At 41.7% G+C, this 22,953-nt stretch overlaps 1 protein-coding gene across 18 annotated transcripts in view; it reads left to right on the forward strand.

Moving 5' to 3' along the window:
- Positions 1-8,112, forward strand: part of DTNA (dystrobrevin alpha) — a 354,664-nt gene extending 346,552 nt beyond the window's left edge. For 6 of the 18 annotated variants that reach the window (XM_042961697.1, XM_042961696.1, XM_042961699.1 and 3 more), the window contains 2 exons: positions 1,261-1,370; positions 4,351-4,655. In XM_042961697.1, the coding sequence (XP_042817631.1) occupies positions 1,261-1,370; positions 4,351-4,513 (273 nt within the window). In that variant the 3' untranslated portion in view covers positions 4,514-4,655. Of the gene's footprint in view, positions 1-1,260; positions 1,371-1,460; positions 4,656-7,006 lie in introns of those variants that run through there. The other 12 variants (XM_042961706.1, XM_042961709.1, XM_042961710.1 and 9 more) reach the window with 7 other exon arrangements.
- Positions 8,113-22,953: the final 14,841 nt, after the last annotated feature.

Raw genomic sequence — 22,953 nt, forward strand, 5'->3', positions numbered from 1 at the left:
AGATGAGCAGCGTCCCCCTCTTAGTCTGTTAGTGAAGGAAAGAGAAGCAGAGAGGGGGCGCCTAGGTGACTCAGTCGGTTGGGCGTCCAGCTTTGGCTCAGGTCATGATCTCACGGTCTGTGGGTTCGAGCCCCATGTCGGGCTCTATGCTGACAGCTTGGAGCCTGGAGCCTGCTTCAGATTCTGTGTCTCCCTCTCTCTCTCTCTGCCCTACCCCACCCCTACTCATGCTCTGTCTCTTTCTGTCTCAAAAATCAAAATAAACATTAAAATTTTTTTAAAAAGAGAGAGGCAGAAAGAACAGATTACCTCTACTTCTCGTATGTTTATGGATTGTTTTGAAATATTTTCCCAAGAAGAATGTAGCAAGAGAAAAACTGGAGCCTACCAACCCCACCCCAATAGTATCAAATAAAGTTTGGCGCCTTTGAAATGTTCCATTAGCCTTTTCAGTTTAACAACGTTTTAGAAGCAACTAAAATGTAGGCTTAGTCATAAAAAAAAAAAAGAAAAAAAAGAAAAAAAAATCAATGATTGTGTATGTAAAGCCATGAGTCAATGTTACAGAAACAGAAACGGTCAAATTTGCCTGAAGGGGAGACCCAGGGAGAATGCTCTCACTTTGCCACTTCTATGACCCGTCCACGGAGGGAAATTAGCCTGGATGAAGAAGCTGCCAGGGTGTCTCTGGGAACTCTGAAGGATGGCATTCCTACACGTATTTCATTTGGCTCTGCTGCACAGAGGGAGAGAGGGATGTGGTTAAATAATCAATGTTCTGGTTCATGCTGTTCAAGGTGCCTGTTAGGCCTCCCTCTTTGAGCCCATATCAGTTTCTGGATTTGGGTGACAACGGTAACTGAAATTCTAGATTTTTTTAAAAGGGAGACAGTCGTTTCATATAAAATATTAGATTTTTATTTACATTAATGAATTAGGAACTTAACCTTGTAGGAGTAAAATGAAGGGAAATTCTATTAATGGCTTAAGATCCAACTGGAGTTTTCGCCGGTTAATCTTAAGCTCTTTCTCTCCTTTCCTTTCCATGCCCAGTGGCTTCCAGGGAAAGTCAAAGAAAAGTTGTAGGAGGACATAGTAGGCCCGTGGGTTCCCACTCAAGACGCATGCCCTAGAGAACGTTGAAGTGGTTTTCCTTGACTACTCTGTGAGCACATGCTTGCTTGATGGGTCGGAATGCTGTTTTCGTTCATTGGACTCTCTCTGTCTTTCTGCATGGCTTCCAACCAAATAATTCACCAGCTTGACCGCGTCACAGACTTGACATGTCACCTTTCTTGTTTGTGTCCTTTGTCACCCACAGGTCAGCTTGCAAGGTTGAATACAATATCCTTTTATCACTCTCCTCTCAAGTAAGTACCGTCTTATTTAGGAGGAAACGTGGCCACTGTATACTGAACTCCAATGACTTGTAACCTAAATGCACAATCACTCTCTCTTAGGTGTTTCTGTGTTCTGTGTGATAAAATATCCTCCTTCCCTGCTGATGTCAAAGAATCATCCCGGCCTGTGGAGCATTACATTATAATCCAGTGGAGATTTGGCAGACAATCTTGGGAATTGACTTTTTACTCTATTAATTAGGAAAATTGGCACAGAGACTTCTGTAACACCAGAGATGCCCCCGAAATCTTCTATGGCTATGAAGCCTCATCACCAATCCACTAACAGCATCTGAGTTTGCAGCCTCTCTGTCCCTTGAGAAGGAAAAGTCCGGGCTTGCTCATCACGTCCAGAGATGGGTCAGCTTCTTATCATGCTGTATTCAAGACCCAAAGATCAAATGTGTGTACTTTAACAAGTAAAGGCAAAACCATGTATTATTTAAAAAAAACAAAAAAAAAAAAAAGCAAAACAGAGAGGAGAAATTCTGCAGCCTTATATTTTTGGAATAGTTGATTCAGATTCACTGTGGAATTCAGCAAGATACAGCTTAATTTAAAATATCATTTACATGGCATGTGGTTCCCCACCCCCGAGGACCTACCTACATACATGGGAAATCCTCAGCAATGTGTTTAATGTAGAGAGAATAGCACTGGATTGGCAGGACCACTTGAGTGTAGCCATCTGAAGCTTAGACTCTGGACCCTAATAGACCTGATTTCAAATACGGATTCCGCCAAATCACAGCAGCATAACCTTGACAGATTATTAAACCTCTGTGAACCTCTGTTCCCTCTGCACAACATATATCACGCTACTCACCTCACAGTGGAGTTGTCTTCACCGGGGTGTAGCTTTTAAAGAGTTTAACATGGTGCCAGCCACACCATAATTTATTATGAGCACACACATACGTGCCTGGAACTATGCTTAGTGCTTTACAAGCAGTTTCATCCTGGGGAGCTGCTATTTTGTAAGTGTATGGGAACCTCCGGGACTCAGAACCAGCTTGCTCTCTGTATTTTTATAAACAAAGCTAGGACTCAGCTATGTGCACATAATTTTATACACCTTTGGCCACACTGTCTCATAAGTCTAGCTGCTTTCTCTGGCTCCAGCCAGTGGCCCTTTAGCTGTACCCCATACGGTTCAGAGTAAATGCACCTCTCACAGTCTCTGGCTGGCAGGGCCCCGGGGACTTGTATCTACCCGAGTGATATAGTCTTTCCCACCCATAGATTTCATAAGTCTATCCGACAGATGGTAGTAAAGTCCACTCTGGCTGCTAAATTTAAAAAGGAATATATAGCTCTTAAATGACAAATCAACTTGAAAAGAATACATCCTAACTCACGCATTACTGACTGACCCGTCTCAGTCCTCAGGTTAGGATTAAGCAAGTAGAAATCGTGACATAGCTGCTGTTAGGGAATATACTTTAGGAGCTTTGAGGCCTTTTTGGTGTGAAAAGAAGGATCTGACTGTCTGCATTCCAGTCTACCTCCCTTGGATTTGAGAACGCCACACCACATGCTCTCCTGATTCATTATGACCACGGTGAAAAAATTCCCAGGAGCTGTTTCTGAAAATATCTATTCCGGTTATAACAAATCTAGTCCCAAAGGAGCAAGCCTCTCCTTTAGCAGCATTTTCTGTCTCTTAGTGCCAGCGATTGGATCGTTTTTATTCCGCACATTATTTAAACATCAGTAACTAGTTCTTAGAAAAATATTTTTCTTAAAAACTAGTGAAATGTCTTGACATAAACTCAGATAAGAAGTGGCATTTGGGTCTTCTACCTAAAAGCCAAAGATCTCAGTTCGCTAAAAGTTCTCAGGCCTTTTTTTTTTTTCATCTTTTGTTGTCAATCTGGCGGTGAAAAATTGAAACAGTCGTGGCCTCTGCCATTTCCTGCCTCCCCAGCGGGCATTCCACAGGACTCTAAACATGAACCAGCCTGTCACTAAATCAGCTCCTTAGGCCAAATTTACTTAAAATCTTCTGGATCAGTCCAGAAGCCAGTGACTTTTCATCTTTGTGGCTAGTTCTAGCCTAGTATAATTTTTCTTGAGGCAGCCAAGAAATACAGCTGAAATCTTGGAACCGTTTATGCTATTGAAATCGATTTGTCTGGGCTTTCTGATTGTGCTGCAAGACCAGAAATTATCCCAAAGCCGTGCCTTTCTTACCCAAGAGTCCTGAAGCCAGCTTCATTGCTGAAAGTTCATTAGGGGTCCACCAAGGCACAGCCCTACATGGGTACGGGGCAGAGGGTGGGACACCAAAGAAATAAACGACCCATCCTCTGCTCAAAAAGAGCTTCAGTCCTGTTTGAGGATAAGAATGCACTCATCAATACTAACGGGGGTGAATAGAGCGAACCTTGCTTTCCAACGAGCCTCTTTGGGAGAAACAGTGTATGTAATGTCTAACACTAAATTTAAGAATCCACCAAAACACCATTTGGGCAGACTCAGATCTTGGATTGGGCCCTTTTGCCTCCCTCTGGCCACATGATACCCCGCTCTCCTTGGCCAGCCACATCCTAACTTCAGAAACCGGGGGCTTGGACAATCGAAAGTGGGTATTTTTTTTCTAATTATGATGTCATTCTGATGGTAGGTTAGGGGTCGCATCTGCTGGCCGGCTGAGGACAACACAAATATTCCTGTTTGTGTGGCTTCAACCCTCCAGATGCCTCCAGCGCCCGTGAAGCAAGAGACTCAACACAGAGGATTCCTGTCCTCGCTGCAGCAATAGCAGTAGCCCATAGTGTCCCCGGACGTTGGTTTCGGATTGTCAGAGGAAGGGAGGACAGAGAGAGAGTGTGTGAATACGTGTGTGTTGGGGGAGGCGGGTGGAGGGAATCCTAAGCTTCATAACCCTGATTTAGAGGACAGTTTTCGTCTTAAAAAAAGAAAAAAATCACACGTTCCTTATTCCCAGGCAAGCTATAGTCAGACAGATGATGAAGGTAACAGGAAAGCTGGTGGTGAAGGAGAGCCCCGCACCCACCCACACAGAGGAGAAGACGCGGCCTGGCAGCAGCCTCATTGGAGAGAGAGGAGCCGCCCGCACAGCAGCTCCTGACAGACCCCCCCACCCCTAGAGACGCGTTCTGCCAACCGGCGCGCAGCGAACTTTTCGTTCTAAGATTCCTAGTTCTTAGGTGTGTGTTTTGAGAAGGGAAAAAAAAAAAAAAAAAAAGACTTCTGACGTCTGTTCGAAGCTAACTTTTCAACCACATCTTCTGTAACATGGCTCACCCCTGGTTAACAACAAGCAAAACAAACCAACCACCGCAAGGACAACAAAAAAACAGAACTACAGCCACACACGCGCACAGATGTATCCCACAGGCTGAAAACCCACGCTGCTGTTACTCACGATGGCAGTGTTAACAAGCAGTTTCAACCTTTGCACATGATATTGAACCTGTTCCGTTTACAATGACAATATTAATACTGTGTACAGCTGGAAGTTTGATTTCTGAATTCTTTGAGATTTTAGCGAAACAGTTTATTATACACTGTACATTTTTTTTTTCCACCACGGTTGGGAAAAAAACAACCACTTGCAATTATTCACTAACCCCGAAGGATTTGGTACCTGAGTGTCCAGACTCAGAGCCCGGAAGCCAAGAAGGGTCCTTGGCCCGCACGATCCACATTTGTCTCTAAGTCTCTGTGAGCAGTGACTTGAACCAATCACACCAGGATAATCCAGTCTTCGGGGCTTCTTTCCAGCTTGGGGTTGTTTTCTTTCAAGATACTCTAACAATTCAGCCATAGAATTTAGTGTAAATATTTTTTTTCCAAATAGTTATCATACTCAAAAAAAAAAAAGGCAACATTCAAATTATATAGAATCTAGTTTTTAAAATCAGCACAGATCTTCTTAAAAACTGTGAACTATGTTTTGAAATACTCGTTACTAAAGCTGTTTATAAACCACAGGTGCCATAAGATCCCCAAACGGACTAAAGTTCTCTCAACTCTTCCACGGGCTCGTTCCTCTTGTTTTAGCTTTAGGGAGCATGTCTAACCGCACCGCTCATCCACAGGTTCCCCTATCAGGCCGTTTGGAGCCCTTCAGCTTTAAATGTACAGGCTTAAAGTGCGCTTCCAAATGCTCACTCTCCTTTTATTTCTGAATGTTTATTGCCTTAGCTGGCTTACCTGGTGTTCTGCATGCAGCCTTCTGTGGTCATGTGCGAGGAAAACAGGCTCTTCTAAGCTGAGTTGGGATTTTGCACTCAGTGAAAAGCCAGTGTGCAAAAGAACTGTCGAAGAAGGAAGAATGAAAGCCTCTGTTGACGGTCCTTTATGAGGGCCCTCGTTGGGGAGCGCTTAACGACCTCCCTTAGGGATTCTGGGGAAATGAAAAAATAATCCACTTGTTTCAAGGTTTGATGAGACGAAAATCCTGCTACATATTGAATAGGTTATACTTAAGTTGGCAACTTCTCTGGCATTCCTGTCTCCTTTAAAAGAAGGAAGAGAACATCCGTTTAGAGCAGTGGCTCTCAAAGTGTGTTCCCTGGACCAGCAGCATTAGCATCACTTGGGAATTTATTTAGAAATGAAATTCTTAAGCCCCAACCCAGGCCTGCTGAATCATAAACTCTGCATATTGGGCCCAACCAGATGTGCTCTAATAAGCCGTCCAGGTGATCCCTGATGCACGCTAAAGTTTGAGAACCACTGCTTTAGGGTAAAGTTGCATAACAAAATCTCTAACAAGGCCTTATTCAGAATAAGCGAGAAAGGCTCTGAGTCAACCTCAAAGCTTCAGCAATTCGATTTTGCTCCCGGGGCTGGCAAAAACCTTCTCCCCCACCCCAGGTAGTCGATAGTTGGTCTGTGCCCAGCTGAGAAGAGACATCAGGACACCTTCCAGGTCCCTCTCCAGAGGGCTCTCAGCTGTTCCCGTCCCTGCATTTGGTCACAAACCATCTCCTTGGCTGCCCTTTGGAACAAAATCGCTTGCCTTGGGGACCGTAAAGCTCTCCGCCGGCATTACTAAGAAGCCCGTTCTGTCCGTTGATGTACTCCATCATACTTTCCCCAGAGAACCAGCCTGACAAATGTCCCTGAAAACAGGCTGACACCAAAGTGGCGCAACTGCACGGTTGTCAGATTTCTTTGCACAGATGGGTTTTGTTCTGGGTTTCGTTGGTTTATCGTAACGTTCATCTCCTTTCCACTGCCCATCGTCTGTGAAACCGTACCTCTCTAGATGGAGCAGGTGGCCCCTCGTGCCTCATACTCGGTACTTAAAACCACTACATCCCAGCTACCTACATTGCTGTCAGCTCTCAATCATAGCCAGGTAGTTCTTGAACTCGGAACTCTGATCCTGCAAGTGGCACTCAGCCACCGACTGGACCGAGCTGACCTCTGTTGTCACTTTGTGTTTCTCCATCAAAATATCTGTCTAAGGTATGAACTATTGGGCTGATAGCCTTCCCCCTTGTCATAGCTTTCATTGCCAACTCCATCACACGGTTGTCGATAGCGTCGTACAAAGCCATTGCAAGGACTCTGCAAACTGCCACCAATGACCAGTTCCTGACTAACCAGCCACCTTTTCTTTCTCTTAGCACCACGTCAGCACTGAGACCAGACTCAAGCACCCCTGTCCTGTAACCGAGACAAAATGGCGTGTATTGTTTTGGGTTTTTGTGTTTCTTGGCGGGTTTCTTTCCCTGGCTCTCCAAATTTACCTTTGGGACCTGTTCTAAGTGCAAACCCAGCAGGTTTCGCCTGTCCTGTCCATTAGCTACAATTATATCTCGCAGGGGTTGTTTCTTTCTTGTTCCACAACAAATTGCACATCCATCTCCGTCGGGGATGATGGCCTATTAATGAGCACTGGTCTAACACAGCCAACCTCCCTCCTCCACTGCACCATGTGAATGGAGGGAGGGAGGATGGAGGGCAGAATCTACTGTATGAGATTTCAGGAATCAGTTGTGGTTGGTCAGGACGCAAGTCGGGGTAAGTTCGGTTGGTCAGAGGGAGATGTGCTGGAGATTGGGAAAAATGGATTCTCGAATGATCTCTATAAGGCAGGGAAGGTTCATTTGTAAGTAGTAATGTGAACTGAATTGCATAAGAGTGTGGCCTTTGTTGTGATATACTATGTATTTTCTTATATGCATGAGCCAAACTGTTGCATCATAATTTAGCACTGATGTCTGCTTTTATTTTGGTCATCCTTGTCCACCCTTATTAGTTCTGGGCTGTTAACTGTAGATAGACCTTGTAAATACGGCAACCTTTGGTTGCTGCAGTCACCTTGGTTTGATTCCGCCCAAGGAGCCACAAACAAGAACTCCACTGTGTCCTCAGAAGAAAGGGCATTTTTACTTTTGAACCAAAAAGAGGGGGAAAAAATCAGAAACGTTACATCTGGAGGCTAATTAACTGCAAGACATTTTTAATTATGACTACTGTAATTTGACACCATTTGAAATAACCAATTCAGAGACACTAAAGCTTTCACACTATTCATTGGTATTGTAACAAAACTACTACTGTATGGGTTTTTTTGTATTGCTGTTAAGTATTGTTTTGTGTGTGTGCGTGTGTGTGTTGGAACCTCCTGGGGACATGTTATATTTTGAAGTGATTAAACTATTTAATTGTGTGTCTATATTTTGGAATGGAATTATTTCTTCATTAAAAAATGTTTTTAAAAACACTATATCTGTGTATTTTATACCTTTGTTTCAATGAAAACTTTCTGGAGTCTGTCTGTTGACAGAAGAAAGACAAGTCAGCACTTGCAGCAGGAAGCGGGACCTGTCAGTTGAGTATTAAACAACTAGAGCAAAATTTCTCACCTTTCCCTGCCTTTGGAGACACAATTTTTTTTGAAGAGGGAAAGCCTTGTTGTACTCCATAGGGGATGAGTGTGAGAACAGGAATAGCTAACATACAGCTTGCTTTCTATCTGACACGGTTACAAGCAGTTTATGTTACTTGACCCGATCCTTTGAATCACAGCATCTAGCCAGGTACTTGGCAGTTATAAGCTCCACAATTATTTGTTGAATGAATGAATAAGTGAATTCGTGGCTTTTGTTTGGTGTGTGCTAGAGCTGGTGAGGAAGGAGAATCGGCACCTCCTGGAGGTCAGTGTGCTGAGAGCAACAGGAATCAAATGAAGAGTTCCAAAGAGCAGACAGAAACTCAGGGTCCGCAGAGGTAATCACCCCCTACATTCTCGCCTCTCTCCGGGGAACCTCTGGATTCCCATGCAATGTTGGGTTGTGTGTTTTGTTTGCTCAAGGAGCCGATTCCTTTGCAGAGCCGATAGCAGAATCTGTGAGTCTGGCTCCAACACTTCATGAATGGCATTTTTGGGAACTCTGAGCTGGAATGTTGCTGAAAGTCTGTGCTCACAGAGTCTGGGGTTGATTTACAGTTCATGAAAATGCTATAAACACTCCAGAGGCACTAGAGAAAGAAACCAAGAGGCTCTGCTCTACATCAAGTGCCGGGGCAAACCCTGACCTGATACGACCACTAGTGGGAGCTCAGACACCCCATCCCATTTGGAGGTGAGAGACCAAGGCATGTCCATGGGTGTCTTTCCAAGTCTCTTTCAGCTGCATCTTAATGTCTCATCCTCTCATCTCCTAGGAGCCACATGTAGCTCTGATCCCTACCTCAGCATTTCCTAAATTTATCTAATTGCCAAAGTCACTTGAAGAATCCATTTACCAGACTTAGCAGGTCTAGCCTGGGGCCAGGGAATCTGTATTTTTTAACAAGTGCCTCTGGTAATATAGTCTGACAGATTTTAAGAACTACTCTCCTCTTGCTACTCAAAATGTGGTCCAACGACCGACAGCATTGGCATCACCTGAGAGCTAGTTTCAAATGCAGAAGCCCGGGCTCTAAACCGGACCTACTGAATTAGAGTCAGCATCTCCTCAAGAGCCCCAGGGAATCTGTGTGCACTTTAAAATTTAGGAGGCACTTGACCTGGAGATCAGCTTTAATCCTAGCCTTCTAGGATTAGGTTCAGTTGGGTCCTCGGGGCATAGAATGACAAGCCAGGAGTCCTCCTTAAACTAAGTGTCATGCTTCTTGAACGTACAGTGTTTTGATTTAGTAAGTCTGGGATGGGGACTGAGAGCTGCATTTCAAATAATTTCTCAGGTGATGCTGATACAGGTCTGAGGGCCACACTTTGAGGTGCAAGGCTATGGGTTTCTTTTTTTTTTTTTTTAATTTGTTTGTTGTTTTTTTTTTAATTTACATCCAAATTAGTTAGCATATAGTGCAACAATGATTTCAGGAGTAGATTCCTTAGTGCCCCATACCCATTTAGTCCATCCCCCCTCCCACAACCCCTCCAGTAACCCTCAGTTTGTTCTCTGTATTTGTGAGTCTCTTATGTTTTGTCCACCTCCCTGTTTTTATATTATTTTTGTTTCCCTTCCCTTATGTTCATCTATTTTGTCTCTTAAAGTCCTCATATGAGTGAAGTCATATGATTTTTGTCTTTCTCTGACTGACTAATTTCACTTAGCATAATACCCTCCAGTTCCATCCAGGTAGTTGCAAATGGCAAGATTTCATTCTTTTTGATTGCCGAGTAATACTCCATTGTATATATATGTATATATACCACATCTTCTTTATCCATTCATCCATCAATGGACGTTTGGGCTTTTTCCATACTTTGGCTATTGTTGATAGTGCTTCTATAAACATGGGGGTGCATGTGTCCCTTTGAAACAGCACACCTGTATCCCTTGGATAAATGCCTAGTAGTGCAATTGCTGGGTCATAGGGTAGTTCTACTTTTCATTTTTTGAGGAACCTCCATACTGTTTTCCAGAGTGGCTGCACCAGCTTGCATTCCCACCAACAATGCAAAAGAGATCCTCTTTTTCCACATCCTTGCCAACATCTGTTGTTGCTGGAGTTGTTAATTTTAGCCATTCTGATAGGTGTGAGGTCGTATCTCATTGTGGTTTTGATTTCTATTTTCCTGATGATGAGTGATGTTGAGCATTTTTTCATGTGTCGGTTGGCCATCTGGATGTCTTCCTTGGAGAAGTGTCTGTTCATGTCTTTTGCCCATTTCTTCACTGGATTCCTTTTTGGATGTTGAGTTTGGTAAGTTCTTTATAGATTTTGGATACTAATCCTTTATCTGATATGTCATTTGCAAATATCTTCTCCCATCCTGTCGGTTGCCTTTTAGTTTTGCTGATTGTTTCCTTCGCTGTGGAGAAGCTTTTTATTTTGATGAGGTCCCAGTAGTTCGTGTTTGCTTTTGTTTCCCTTGCCTCAGGAGAAGTGTTGACTAAGAAGTTGCTGCGGCCAAGATCAAAGAGGTTTTTGCCTGCTTTCTCCTTGAGGATTTTGATGGGTTCCTGTCTTACATTGAGGTCTTTCATCCATTTTGAGTTTATTTTTGTGTATGGTGTAAGAAAGTGATCCAGGTTCATTCTTCTGCATGTCGCTGTCCAGTTTTCCCAGCACCACTTGCTGCAGAGACTGTGTTTATTCTGTGGATATTCTTTCCTGCTTTGTCAAAGATTAGTTGGCCATAGGTTTGTGGGTCCATTTCTGGGTTCTCTATTCTGTTCCATTGATCTGAATGTCTGTTCTTGTGCCAGTACCATCCTGTCTTGATGATTACAGCTTTGTAGAATAGCTTGAAGTCTGGGATTGTGATGCCTCCTGCTTTGGTTTTCTTTTTCAAGGTTGCTTTGGCTATTTGGGGTCTTTTCTGGTTCCATACAAATTTTAGGATTGTTTGTTCTAGCTCTGTGAAGCATGCTGATGTTATTTTGATAGGGATTGCATTGGATATGTAGATTGCTTTGGGTAGAATCGACATTTGAACAATATTTTTTCTTCCTATCCAGGAGCATGGAATCTTTTTCCATTTTTTTTGTGTCTTCTTCAATTTCTTTCATAAGCTTTGTAGAGTTTTCAGTGTATAGATTTTTCACCTCTTTGGTTAGATTTATTCCTAGGTACTTTATGGGTTTTGGTGCATATGGGTTTCTTTTAAGGTAAATTCTAGGGACCTTGTTACTGGTAAGTCACATTTGTGCATTTCTATACATAGCAGGAAAGATACTCAAGTCTAAGGACATGAACATAATGGAAGCTCAGTTGGTTGGATCCCCATGGGTAACACCGCAGCAGTTAAACTATACAGTGAGTACTGGAAGCAGCTGCATTTAAGTATTCTATCAAAGAAGAATCTTTTGCTCCAAGAATTGAGGCCTTTGTCTCCATGATACAAAAAATCACCAGGGAGTAGGACTCCATGGTCCTAGTGGTCCGAGAAGGGCGGATTTGCAAAGTTGGGATAGGGCCACGTGTGGTGAGAAGAAGCTGGCAAGGTTTCAGATTCATTATTCCATCAGAGCACATCAGCTACTGAGACACGCAACACCCAGGAAGAGGTTCTCTGGGCACCTTGGAAACCTAGACTGGGACTCTGATGCCATGGACTATGCTGGGGCACTATGTTGTGATGGAGCCACCTCCGCTTTTGAGAACCCAAAGATACATAAACAAGTATGTTCATGCAGCCTTATCTATAATATTAGAAGATAATAGACACTAACAGAGGAACACTTAAACTACTTATGGCAAAATATGGTAGGCTGGAATACTAAGAAGCCATAAAAACTGATGATGAAGATACATATTTATCACCAAGGAAGATGTTTACATAAGTCCGGCCAAAAGCCAGGTTATAAAATAGTGTAAGAATGATCCTGGTTTGATAAATATTTGAGTGCTGGTGCATGGAAAAATATACATCAAAATGTTGATGATCTAAATCATGGGATTGTGGGTGATATTTTTATTTCCTTCATCAGGCTATTCTATCTTTTCCAGGTTTCATGCCATAAATAGAGTAAATGGGAGAATGGCTGGATGGATAAGAAACACCAGGGTTGGACAGTTTCTTCAATTCAGTAACAAGGCTACTTGAGTTAGCCAACATCTTTGAAGGGCATGTCTAACAATGAGAATTTTTCTATGCCTTCAGTAAACAGAGGATTCTCTTTTTGCCTGAAGAGATGCTCAATAACATTAGTATGCCACAGAGCATTGGAAAATAGGTGTATGCTTGCTTTAAAGAAAACCTAATAAAAATATCAGAGGCTTATGAGTCAAGTTAAATAATGACAGTTCATCCTCTTCCCAGTGCTAATTGGTTCAGTAATAGGTAGAAACAAAGCAAGTGAACCAGTAATGTTCCCCATGTCTGGTTCTCCTGTCTCATGTGTAAAATGGGGCTAAATCACACTGGTGGTTGTCTCCTTTGCTTTCCAGTCTCCTAATTGTGCTCCTGAGGAGGAGGGCTGCTAAGGATAAATCTTGGGCAAGAACATCTGTTGGAACACAGATGGCAGTAGGTAAATGGTTTCTCTGGCATTCCATTTTTCTGGAAGTTTCTTTGTAGCTGCTCTTTCTTGAGAACAGATACTCTCTGAAAATATCTGGGAAGGGCCAATTAGACCAGCTCTCCAGCTTGAGGTGGCTCAATCAAGTGGCTCATTGCATGTGTGTCGAATTGAATTAATCATATTCAAAGAATCTCTTTGCTGGTTCTCGACTCCTGTGTTCTCAGTGAAATCTTGAGAAACACTGAGTGGAAACTCGTGTTTGTTTTTCCTCTCAGGGCCTTAGGGGATTAGTTGTGTGGCATAATAAATGGACAGTTTGACTCTGATTTCCATCTCCACACTCCCTTATGGTCAGCTCCCTACCTTCTCTCACTTGGGGAGATCAATCCACAAAGACAACACTGAAAACTTAGAGACTATGTTAGGCACTCGATAACAACCAAGTTAAGATAGAAAGCATTTCCTTATTGACCCTTCAAAATGGCTTTTTTTTTTAATTGTTATTTTTGGAAAAGGACCATTTTATTGATTTCAGGACTTTGCCTCAGTTATATTTCTGAGAAAGAAAGGCTAAATTATAAAACTCTTCTCCTGGTCTCTGGATGTGTAAAAATAAAGTTTAAAAAATGGCTCTCCCATTTTATGGCACTATGTATCTATTTGACACTATCTGTTGGTAGCTTTGAGCGCCAAATTTAAGGAAACAATACATGTAAAACACCGAGCCCGATTCCTGAGCATGCTGGAAGGTCAGCTTACATCAGTTCCTTTCCCTTTGTCCCTTGTGAAGTTTACAATTCTCGTTGTAAATGGGGGTGGTAGTTTTAGTTTTCAGAACACTCACGCAAAAATAAATTTAGCTTAAAAACAAATATAAGGAAATCTAAGACTAGAAATTAAAATATTGTTATACTAGAGGGATTTAGTGATCCTATAAACACTAAATTCTGAGGCCCTCCAGCTGGCTTTCCCCACTCAACACACAGAACACTGGCAGCCAGGAATTTACTCTTCAGATAAAAGATGAAAGAGCCCTCTCTGGGAAATCTGACTAACCCCACTCCTGCCCCCAAAAAAGCCCTAACAATACTGACATGGGGCCAACCAGAGTACCCTACAGAAAAGGTCATATGCTAAGACTACCAATTAGCTCCTTATGAGCAGATAACCAAGTATAACCAGGCACTTGAGAAAAAGCCTTTACCATGAGTGATAGAGACCAAAACAGGAAAAAATAGCACCTTAGAGGAAGAATGGACTATCATAAGGAAATTAAATAATGTCATGCTAACTGCTAAAACAATCAAACCCATATAGAATGATGATTATGTATAGCAAAATGCCCAAAAGGGAAATTCCTGATACGTGGGTGGCTTTCCTCCAAATACTGATTTAGGGATCCTGGCTCCTTCCAACCTTTTGAAAATTTGTCATTTGTATTCTATTTTGTAGTGGGTTTCCAACACCGTGTAATGTCCATGCTGACAAAACCTGGATCTATTCATTTATACCTAGAAAATAAATGAGAAAATCAGGAAGATTATTATTACCAAGTTGTTCAAAAAAAGGAAAAGCAATCATAGTATACCACATAGTTCAACTTTCAATCTCACCTTTAAATAGCATACATACAATAATAACGTAAGCACAAAATAACAATCAGCTAAAATCACGCATAATCATTTTGGGAAGACGTGTACATGTGCGTTGTGGAGGGGGAGAGCTAACTTCTCATTTTCCATAGTGGGGAAGTCATAGATGATCCCTAAAACATAACAAGAATATATACAAACATATTATTTAGAGGTAAATACCAAAAGAATAAAAAAATATGAAATTAGTTGTTTCCAAGAAAAGGAATTTAGAAAGTGACAAACTTTTAGACCAAGTGAGCATAATTTTGATTTCTTAAAAGAAAAAATGGTAAGCAATACTTTAAGGTGTTAACAGTGATTGTCCTTGGATGATGGATTTTTGGACAAACTTTTAAAATATTTTTCTTCCATCTGTATTTCCTGCATAATCTAAAATAAACATGGACTACTTTTATGGTTGAAATATTAGATAAAGTTTAAAAGTAATGTGTTTTTCTATCTGAAAAGGAGTTTTCATGGCATTAATTTGCTCTTCTAATTGATGGAAAACTTGCATACATTTGACACTTTTGTAAACATACCAGATATGACCCTCTTCCACTTACTTTCTTAACTACCTTGTTGTTTTCTTTTTCTTAACAACAAAATAAATGTCTCTCTAGGAAGGGTTGCAATTTTTAGGACCATTTCAAGGCAAATTTGACCAGTAGTAAGAATACACAGAGAGAGAGAGAATAAGAGTGCATGCACAAGCGGGGGAGGGGTAGAGAGAGGGAGAGAAAGAATCCCAGGCAAGGCTCAATCCCACCAACCATGATATCAAAACCTGAGCCAAAATCAAGGGTCTGACGCCTAACTGACTGAGCCACCCAGATGCCCCTCTTTGCCACAATTTATAAGAATCTCAAGGTCAAAAATCTATATACTTTCTCTCCTTCCCTTCCTCTTAGCCTTTTTTCCTCCCAAATTCCATATATTGGGGAAAAATAACTAACATTTGTATAATCCTTTACACCTTTCAAAAAGCCTGTGTCATCTACATTTAATCCCCACAATACCCATTTCAGGAGTGCTTAGTCATCCAGAAGTATAACCTAGAGAGTTGTCTTTGTTGTGAAAACATCTGCAGCCAAGGTCAATATGGGGGAGAAGACTGGGCATTCCATCAAACAAAAAACAGAAGGGACACACAAGAAATTTCCTACTATGATAAGATGATATGCTTCTCAGAAGAGTTTCAGAAAGCAGGCTTCTCCCTTGATCCAAGGCTAAGCAGACTGCAACTCACCTCTGCTAGATCTGGCACCAGCCAAGACTAAGAATCACCCAAGGAGTTGTGCTCAGTTCCTTGGCTTTGGTTTAATTCCTGCAGCTCTCTCTGGTTACCCTAGCAACACATATTAAGCCTGGAGGTTTTTTTGTTTAAAATATTATTTGAGGTAGTAAAGCAGAACTGGGAGGGTAGGAAAGGTGAAAGGAGATTTTAGGACCAAATTTTTCTAAGACTTCAGACTGAAGTAAGGCTATAAAATACACCAAGAACCACTCCCCACCCATGAAACATTTCCCTAAGACTTCACCGGCCAAAGTCAGGAGTAATGGGGCAGGTCTGGTTGTAGAATATTGAAGAAGCCTAGGGCAAGAATCTTTTCCCTGGTTCACAGCCAATTTGGTAACAATGGTCCTCTGAAACACAAAATCCTTTCGAGTCTTTTCAAAAATACTGCCTTCAGAGGGGTTAGTATATGAGAAAAGAGCAGTATTTCCCCTGTATTGTAAAGAGAGCCAGGAAGCCTCCTTGATGGAGAGAGATCCAAATATTTTTACCAGGATAATAAGAACAGTATAATTTTACCAGAAAACCTAAACCAAGGCTAGAACAGATACTGAAAACTGCCTGTAAAACTTAGCTTCCTAGCTCCCACTGTCCACCACAAGCATGATACTTGTTCAACGGCAGAGACATGTTTTTCCAGCCATTGTAAAGGTCTCTGTATTATGAACACTGGGCGGTGCCAGGGACAGTCTTCCCTTTTTTTCCGAAAAAGCACAAAGTCATTCTTCACGTGACCAATTCGCGTAATGCTAAATTGCAAGTCTGTGATGGTGAGGAGTATAAAGCTAACAGGATTTATTCCAAGACCATAGCTCTGTCCTGGCCTGGCCTGATGAAGGAGCAAAGCTTTGTAAATAATTGCTCGTATACTTATTTGCCTTACCGGACTCTATGCCTGTGGTGAGCAGGGTCCACCCTCACTTACATCACTTACCCCAATGCCTGGTGCTAAGGGGTTGAGCAATAAATATAGAAGAAATAAAGAAAGCAGGGAGAACACACCATTCCTCAGGCTACTCTTCTAAATATGTAGTCATGGCCAAGATTTTTCATGGAAGCTTTGGAAGAGATGAAAATCTATCTGGAATAGACTCTGGTAAGCAGGAGGTTGAGGAGATGCCCCCGGGTGCCGCAAAGCTAGGAAGTGGTGTTGCTTATTCTCAGATGTGGAGATGCTGATTTGTGCCCTGACCTCCAGACTGCAAAAATCCCTGAGAGCAGAGCCACGACTTTTCTCAGAAGGGGATTAGGCAGTTTGCCTGAGACTGACCCAGTTTTAGCACAGAAAGTCCGGAGCCCGGAGGAATGCCTCAGTCCCCATCAAGTCAATCAACTGGTTGCCCCAGAAAGCATGTGAAGAGACACTCAAGCACCCAGGCAGGTAACAGATCTCAGGTGAATTCTGCATCAGAAAGCAAGATATCACTCTACAGTGGGACATTGGGAGAACAGAAAATGCTTAATCTACCATGAACATGTCTTTTCAGTCAAAAGTTTAACTTTTTGCAGGACTATATTCTGATGTCCTGCCAAGACCGTATTAGCTGCAGAATTCCCTTGGGGTAACTAAAATGACTTGTGGGTTCACTGTGGGGTTATCTGAGATAGCCTATAGATAAGAATTGTTTACACATCTAGATACTAAAGAGAGTCTGCCGTCGTGAATTTTGGCATAATATTGAGCTTTAAAAAAAGCGACTGACTATATTAAGCAATTTGTTCTTGAGGCTACCTCAGAGGTTTTGAGTAGGTCATTAATTTCCACTCCCGTTTTTTTTTGAAGAGAGGACATTATTTTGTTCATCTGAGAGCAAATCAAATTTGTTAGACCTGAGCTCAGAGAGAGTAGCTAAGACTCAGCCCTATTTTCTCCATTTTGTTCTTCCACCCCGTGCACATTCTCTCCAATATGTCAATGGGGTGTTGGAACAGTCTGGAAACAAACATATAAGCTTGGACTCTACAGACGGAACATCTATACAGACCTTTCCATTTATTAAATAAGATACATGCTATAAAGGTTTGTGTTCTCAATGAAGAAAAAAAAAGCCAGCTTGATATTTCTGGAATAGTTACTAACATTTAGTGGGATTTATATATGGCATGATAGAATTGCCCCTATCCTGCAATTTCTGGAGGAAGCTTGTTCTGACATATTTTCTTTTTTGTGCTCTAAATATTTCGAGGTTTAAAATACGTAACAAGCAAATTTGACAACTCAGAAAAACTACAGAACACGCCACAAATTACACAAAAGGTCCCCAAGATTTCCTGGGTAAGATGCTTCAGCAGTTGCCGAAAGAGTTCACCTCTGGATGAACTTGCATCTCTACCAGTAGTTGATTACTCATTCAGTTGAATAGTAACTGCCAATGAAGAAATAGTAACTGCCAAAAAAATACGTAGTAACTGCTAGAGATTTAGACAAGTACAAACTGGTCATACATTAGTTTTACTCAGTTTGTTGTTCCAAATTGCATGTATTCCTTGAAAGCAAAAAAAAAAAAAAATCAAAAATCTTGAATATTTTTATACTAGACGTAATATTCTCCTAATGTTATCAGTACACACCCATTGTAGCAATCAAAGGCCATTGTAATCAATGTTGACATGGAACACACTGTATTCTTTGTTTATAAGTTATCAACAAACTTGGCCCTTTTGGAGTTTTGTGTTTTAATTCCACTTTTTTTTTTCCTGAAAGAGACAATATACAAGTGCAAGGAAGAGGGTTTGAAGTTTATATATGGATGCTAGACTAGTGATTGGAAAATTACTAGGATCCGTAAATTACATACATATGGACATGGGAGCTATTGCAATGGGGAGGGGGCAAATATATGACAACTCCTCCCTGACTATACAGAGGTAGGAAAGCATGAATTAAAACACGAGAAATGCCGGGAGAGAGCAAAAAATGTTTTGGAGTAATCATGTTTATTCTCTCTGAAAAGGTACATCTCTAGTGAGTTGCTTATAACCATAACCTAAATCCTTGTATTTCCCATGAATCAGCTTTTACTGAACAAATGTAAGAGGATAAATGATTACCATTCCCCTTCCAGGAACATCTGCTTCCAAAGGAATTTTGGCAGAGTTTACAAGTGATGTCAGACTGCCAGGCACAAAGATTACAATCTGGTTAATTCTTGCCCTGGCATTCCTACCTCCAGGGGAGCCTTGTTTAAATCCATGCAAACCAGAGTTTGAAAATGGATTACTATACATTCTCACTGGAAAACAAACAAAAGCTTGGAAACAGGAAGTGCTTAGAATTTCAGTTTTACTGAGTCTCTTAAATATTTATATTCAGCATTCCACAAAATATCATTTTATAAAGATGTTTGGGAAAATAAAATCCCAATGAGAAATACTTCCAGTCCTGTTGTTCACCATCAACGAGTATTTATTGAATAACTATCTTCTTCAAGATCTAAGGAGTCACCAGGTCCTTTCTTTATAGACCAAGGCTGTTATTCACAGAATAACTATACTTTAGCCATCTAGTGGGCTGATCCGAATTTCATAGGATCCTACAGTTACTTTCTTCAGCTTTCACTGGGTCTTCTGAAATGTGGTTAAAAAAGGATTTTGACTAGTTTCTCTAGGCCAGGAGCTCCAACACCACTTTGGCTGAGATGATTCATTATTGTGAACATTTTTAATGGGGATGAAAGGAAATGACTTTTGGGTTTGGTTGTAATCTACAAAACAAAGGAAAGGCAACTCCTTTGAATGTAAGCTTTGACGGATAAGAAAGATACCCTAAATTAATTCAAGACAGGATTATGTGAAAATATCCACTGAAGTCAAGTGACAATCAGATTTTAACAGCCAAAATAAAGTGGCTGGGTGTGGGGATGGTGGGGGAGGGGGGAGGGGGAAGGATGTAGGGGTGGGGGCAGGCAGGTAGAGAGGAATGTACTCTGTGGGGCGCACAGGAAGCAGCAATGACTCTTGCCAGCATTTGTTCAGGTCAGAACTGAGTTGAAGAACCAGAATGTGCCTTATAGATTGTTCAAAAGATGGCACGTTATCATTTTATTGTATTTTAATGATTGAATCATTTTTTTAATATTTATTTTTGAGAGAGAGAGAAAGAGAGAGAGGGGCAGAGAGAGAAAGTGAGAGAGCATCCCAAGCAGCCTCCGCAGTGTCAGTGCAGAGCCCAATGCAAGGTTCAAACTCACGAACTCAGATCATGATCTGAGCCAAAATCAGGAGTCAGACACTTAACCGACTGAGCCACCCAGGTGCCCCTCAACTGTTGAATTATTATGTTTGGGCTCTCTGTCAACATTTCATGAAGTCAGTTGATACAATGAAAAATAATGTGGCTTTAGTAATCAGGAGATTGGGTCAGTAGACTGGCTCATTAGACGCCAGGCTAATCTCTTAACTTCTCATTCTCAACATTGAGAGTGCAGATACCTATTTTAAGTTCTTTACAGATTTATTGTGATGATCCAATAAAGTAATATAATAAAATATGAATGTAGCTATGTAGTAATTTGAAGTAATATGAATGAAGAGCATTGTGAAAAACCATAATTCACCATTCGAAAAGAAAGTATGATTATCCCACGCATCAGTTCTGGCAGTTTATCTTAGTTAACTTTTACATTCAGAGAACTCCCTGTCATCAATTCCCTTCACCTCTTCTATGAAGTCAGCAGCACTGGATTATTTTAACGAATGAGGATATTCTTACATTGATCACCGTAGAAAAATGGGTCTGCTCTGTAGACACCAATTAACAGGGAAGTGACCCTTGCCTGTTGCCAGGTTACCAGAAGCTCTCAGTCACCCTGCCTTCAAGTTCTCATTCACTCTAGCAGTTAAAGGTTACAGGATGCCATCAGTTTCCTCTGATGTTCGAGATTAGCTTAACTTTGTTTCCCCTAGACCAGAGGCCTGATGGTACTCTTAACCAAGAAGCTGAAACGAACTATGCAATGATTATACTCCCCCTTCTCCTGCAACTTGACAGGAACTGCCCAACTAGAACCACAAAGAGTGCGAGCACGAGCACAGGAAAATCTGACCCAATGGCAAAGGAATGTCGTCCCCCTCCTCCAAGTAAATACAAATGTGTATCTAGTTATCAAAGAACTGTCCAGGAGGGTTAGCAGGCTCTGGTGTTAAGGAGCCCGCTGACTTGTCACTCAGCAGCCCCAACGGTTCAGACAGGAACTCCAAGGACATATGAATAGAAATGATAGCCGGATTTTGGGGTTTGTTTTTTTAAGAGTGAGATATTGGAAGCTGGCTCCCATTCCGTGGCTATGGGCCTTCCTTTAAATACAAACAGCAGCGAGAGCCGAGAATGACTGCCATACGTGAATGCCAAATAAACACAAAATGACAAGCACAGATTTTTGGCTTTATATTAAAGCTTGGTTTTTCAACAACCCCTTTTGTTGCCTCTAAAGACAATGGTTGCAGTGTTTGTGAGCCAGATCCTGGGCTTCCGAGCATAGCCTTCCTTGCCGCACCCGAACCCAGTTCACTCCACAAGCAGGGCGCGTGTCCCCTTTGGGTTTGAAAACAAGCCATCTCTCCCCTCCTGGCTGGCTGTTCTCGAAGTACTTGTTTATTGAAACTACCGAGGAGTGGTATATGAAACTGGGAATTTGCAGGCCAAGCCCAGGGTAGTCTGATGAGGGATGTGCTGGTGATTTCTACTGGGTTGGGAAACAGTAGCTTAAATTGGGAGCTGTACAATGTGAGTCCCCCGACAGAGTAGCTGGAGAGAGTTGAGGATTCACACATTTGGTTCATTCATTATAGGTTTAGTGTTTTCTTTTCTTTTTTTTTTTTTTAATGTTTATTTATTTTTGAAGGAGAGAGAGAGAGGGAGAGAGAATGAGTGGGGGAGGGGCAGAGAGAAAGGGAGACACAGAATCCAAAGCAGGCTCCAGGCTCTGAGCTGTCAGCACAGAGCCCGACGCAGGGCTTGAACTCACAAGCCATGAGGTCACGACCTGAGCCAAAGTCGGACACTTCACTGACTGAGCCACCTAGGCTCCCCTAGGTTTAGTGTTTTCTAATTAGTGTTTATCGTTTGTCTTTATGTCACTGAGGGGTAACAATAATTGACTTAACTGGGTAGAACTGGTGGGCTTTCTACTCTCCTTCTCACGTAGCAGTTAAAACAGTTCCAGAATTCTCTTACGTGGCTGAATAAATATCTCAGATGTTTACGCAGGTATGTGTCTAAGTGCAGACTTGTGACCCACCCCAGTAAGCCCCCATCTGGTCGTGTATGTCAATTCCTCCCCAGACATTGCCTTTTTGAGGCTTCACAAGTTCTGCTGTATGAGCATTTCAGCACTGGAATACATATTTTTTTTACTCTTTCCCATAATCTCACAAAAGGTTTTTTATATTTTGTTTTGCTTTGCTCTTTGCTGATTTTTTAACCCCCCAGGAGAAGAATTGGACTCAAAATTGTGCACTGATATTTTTAATGATTATTTCCATAACGTAAGTAATTTCTCCTTCTAATCCTTTGCTTCGATAAGCTTAGTAAGTTCTGAAGAGGAATGATTTAAGCATAAATACAGTGGCACTCACTACCAGTTTTCCGTCGCCTCCAAGTCTGTGACAAAAATGACTTAATGGACTCCACGCCAAATGTGGCACCTTCACATTTTGTCTTTGTGAAAAAGTGATGGTTACAGCCCCTGACAGTTCCTCCTATCTCCATAGTTCTTTGCCTTTCACAGTACCCTCCAATAACCATTATCAGGCTTGGTCACCAGAGCCATCCTTATGAGGGGATTGTCATCATCTCCATTTTATACAGGAGAACACGGAGTCTTAGAAAAACGAGATTTACCAACAGCCATGCTATCTCTACACGGGGAAGAATTGTGATCCAAGCCCGCATCTCCTTATTACGAAGTCAATGATCACTTAGGTGGCAAACGCTATATGAGTAACAGGAAAAAGAAATAGTACAATGTTTGTAAACCACCTGGTAGAGCTGGACATATTATTGCTTATGGAGGCTCAGGTAGGAACGCATTTCTTCTTCAAACAGCCACATTCTGCCGAACGTAGCTTCTTACCCGTTCACGGTATGAGACTTGAATCACTCTGAAAATTATCTGAAGAGGTCATGCTCAGTGTACCTTCTATTTATTTATTCGTGCTTTTACTCGCTCACTCACTTTTCTACGCATTTGCTTATTTCTTCATCTACGTATTTATAT

Source organism: Panthera tigris, chromosome D3, assembly GCF_018350195.1.
Source record: "Panthera tigris isolate Pti1 chromosome D3, P.tigris_Pti1_mat1.1, whole genome shotgun sequence".
NCBI lineage: Eukaryota > Metazoa > Chordata > Mammalia > Carnivora > Felidae > Panthera > Panthera tigris.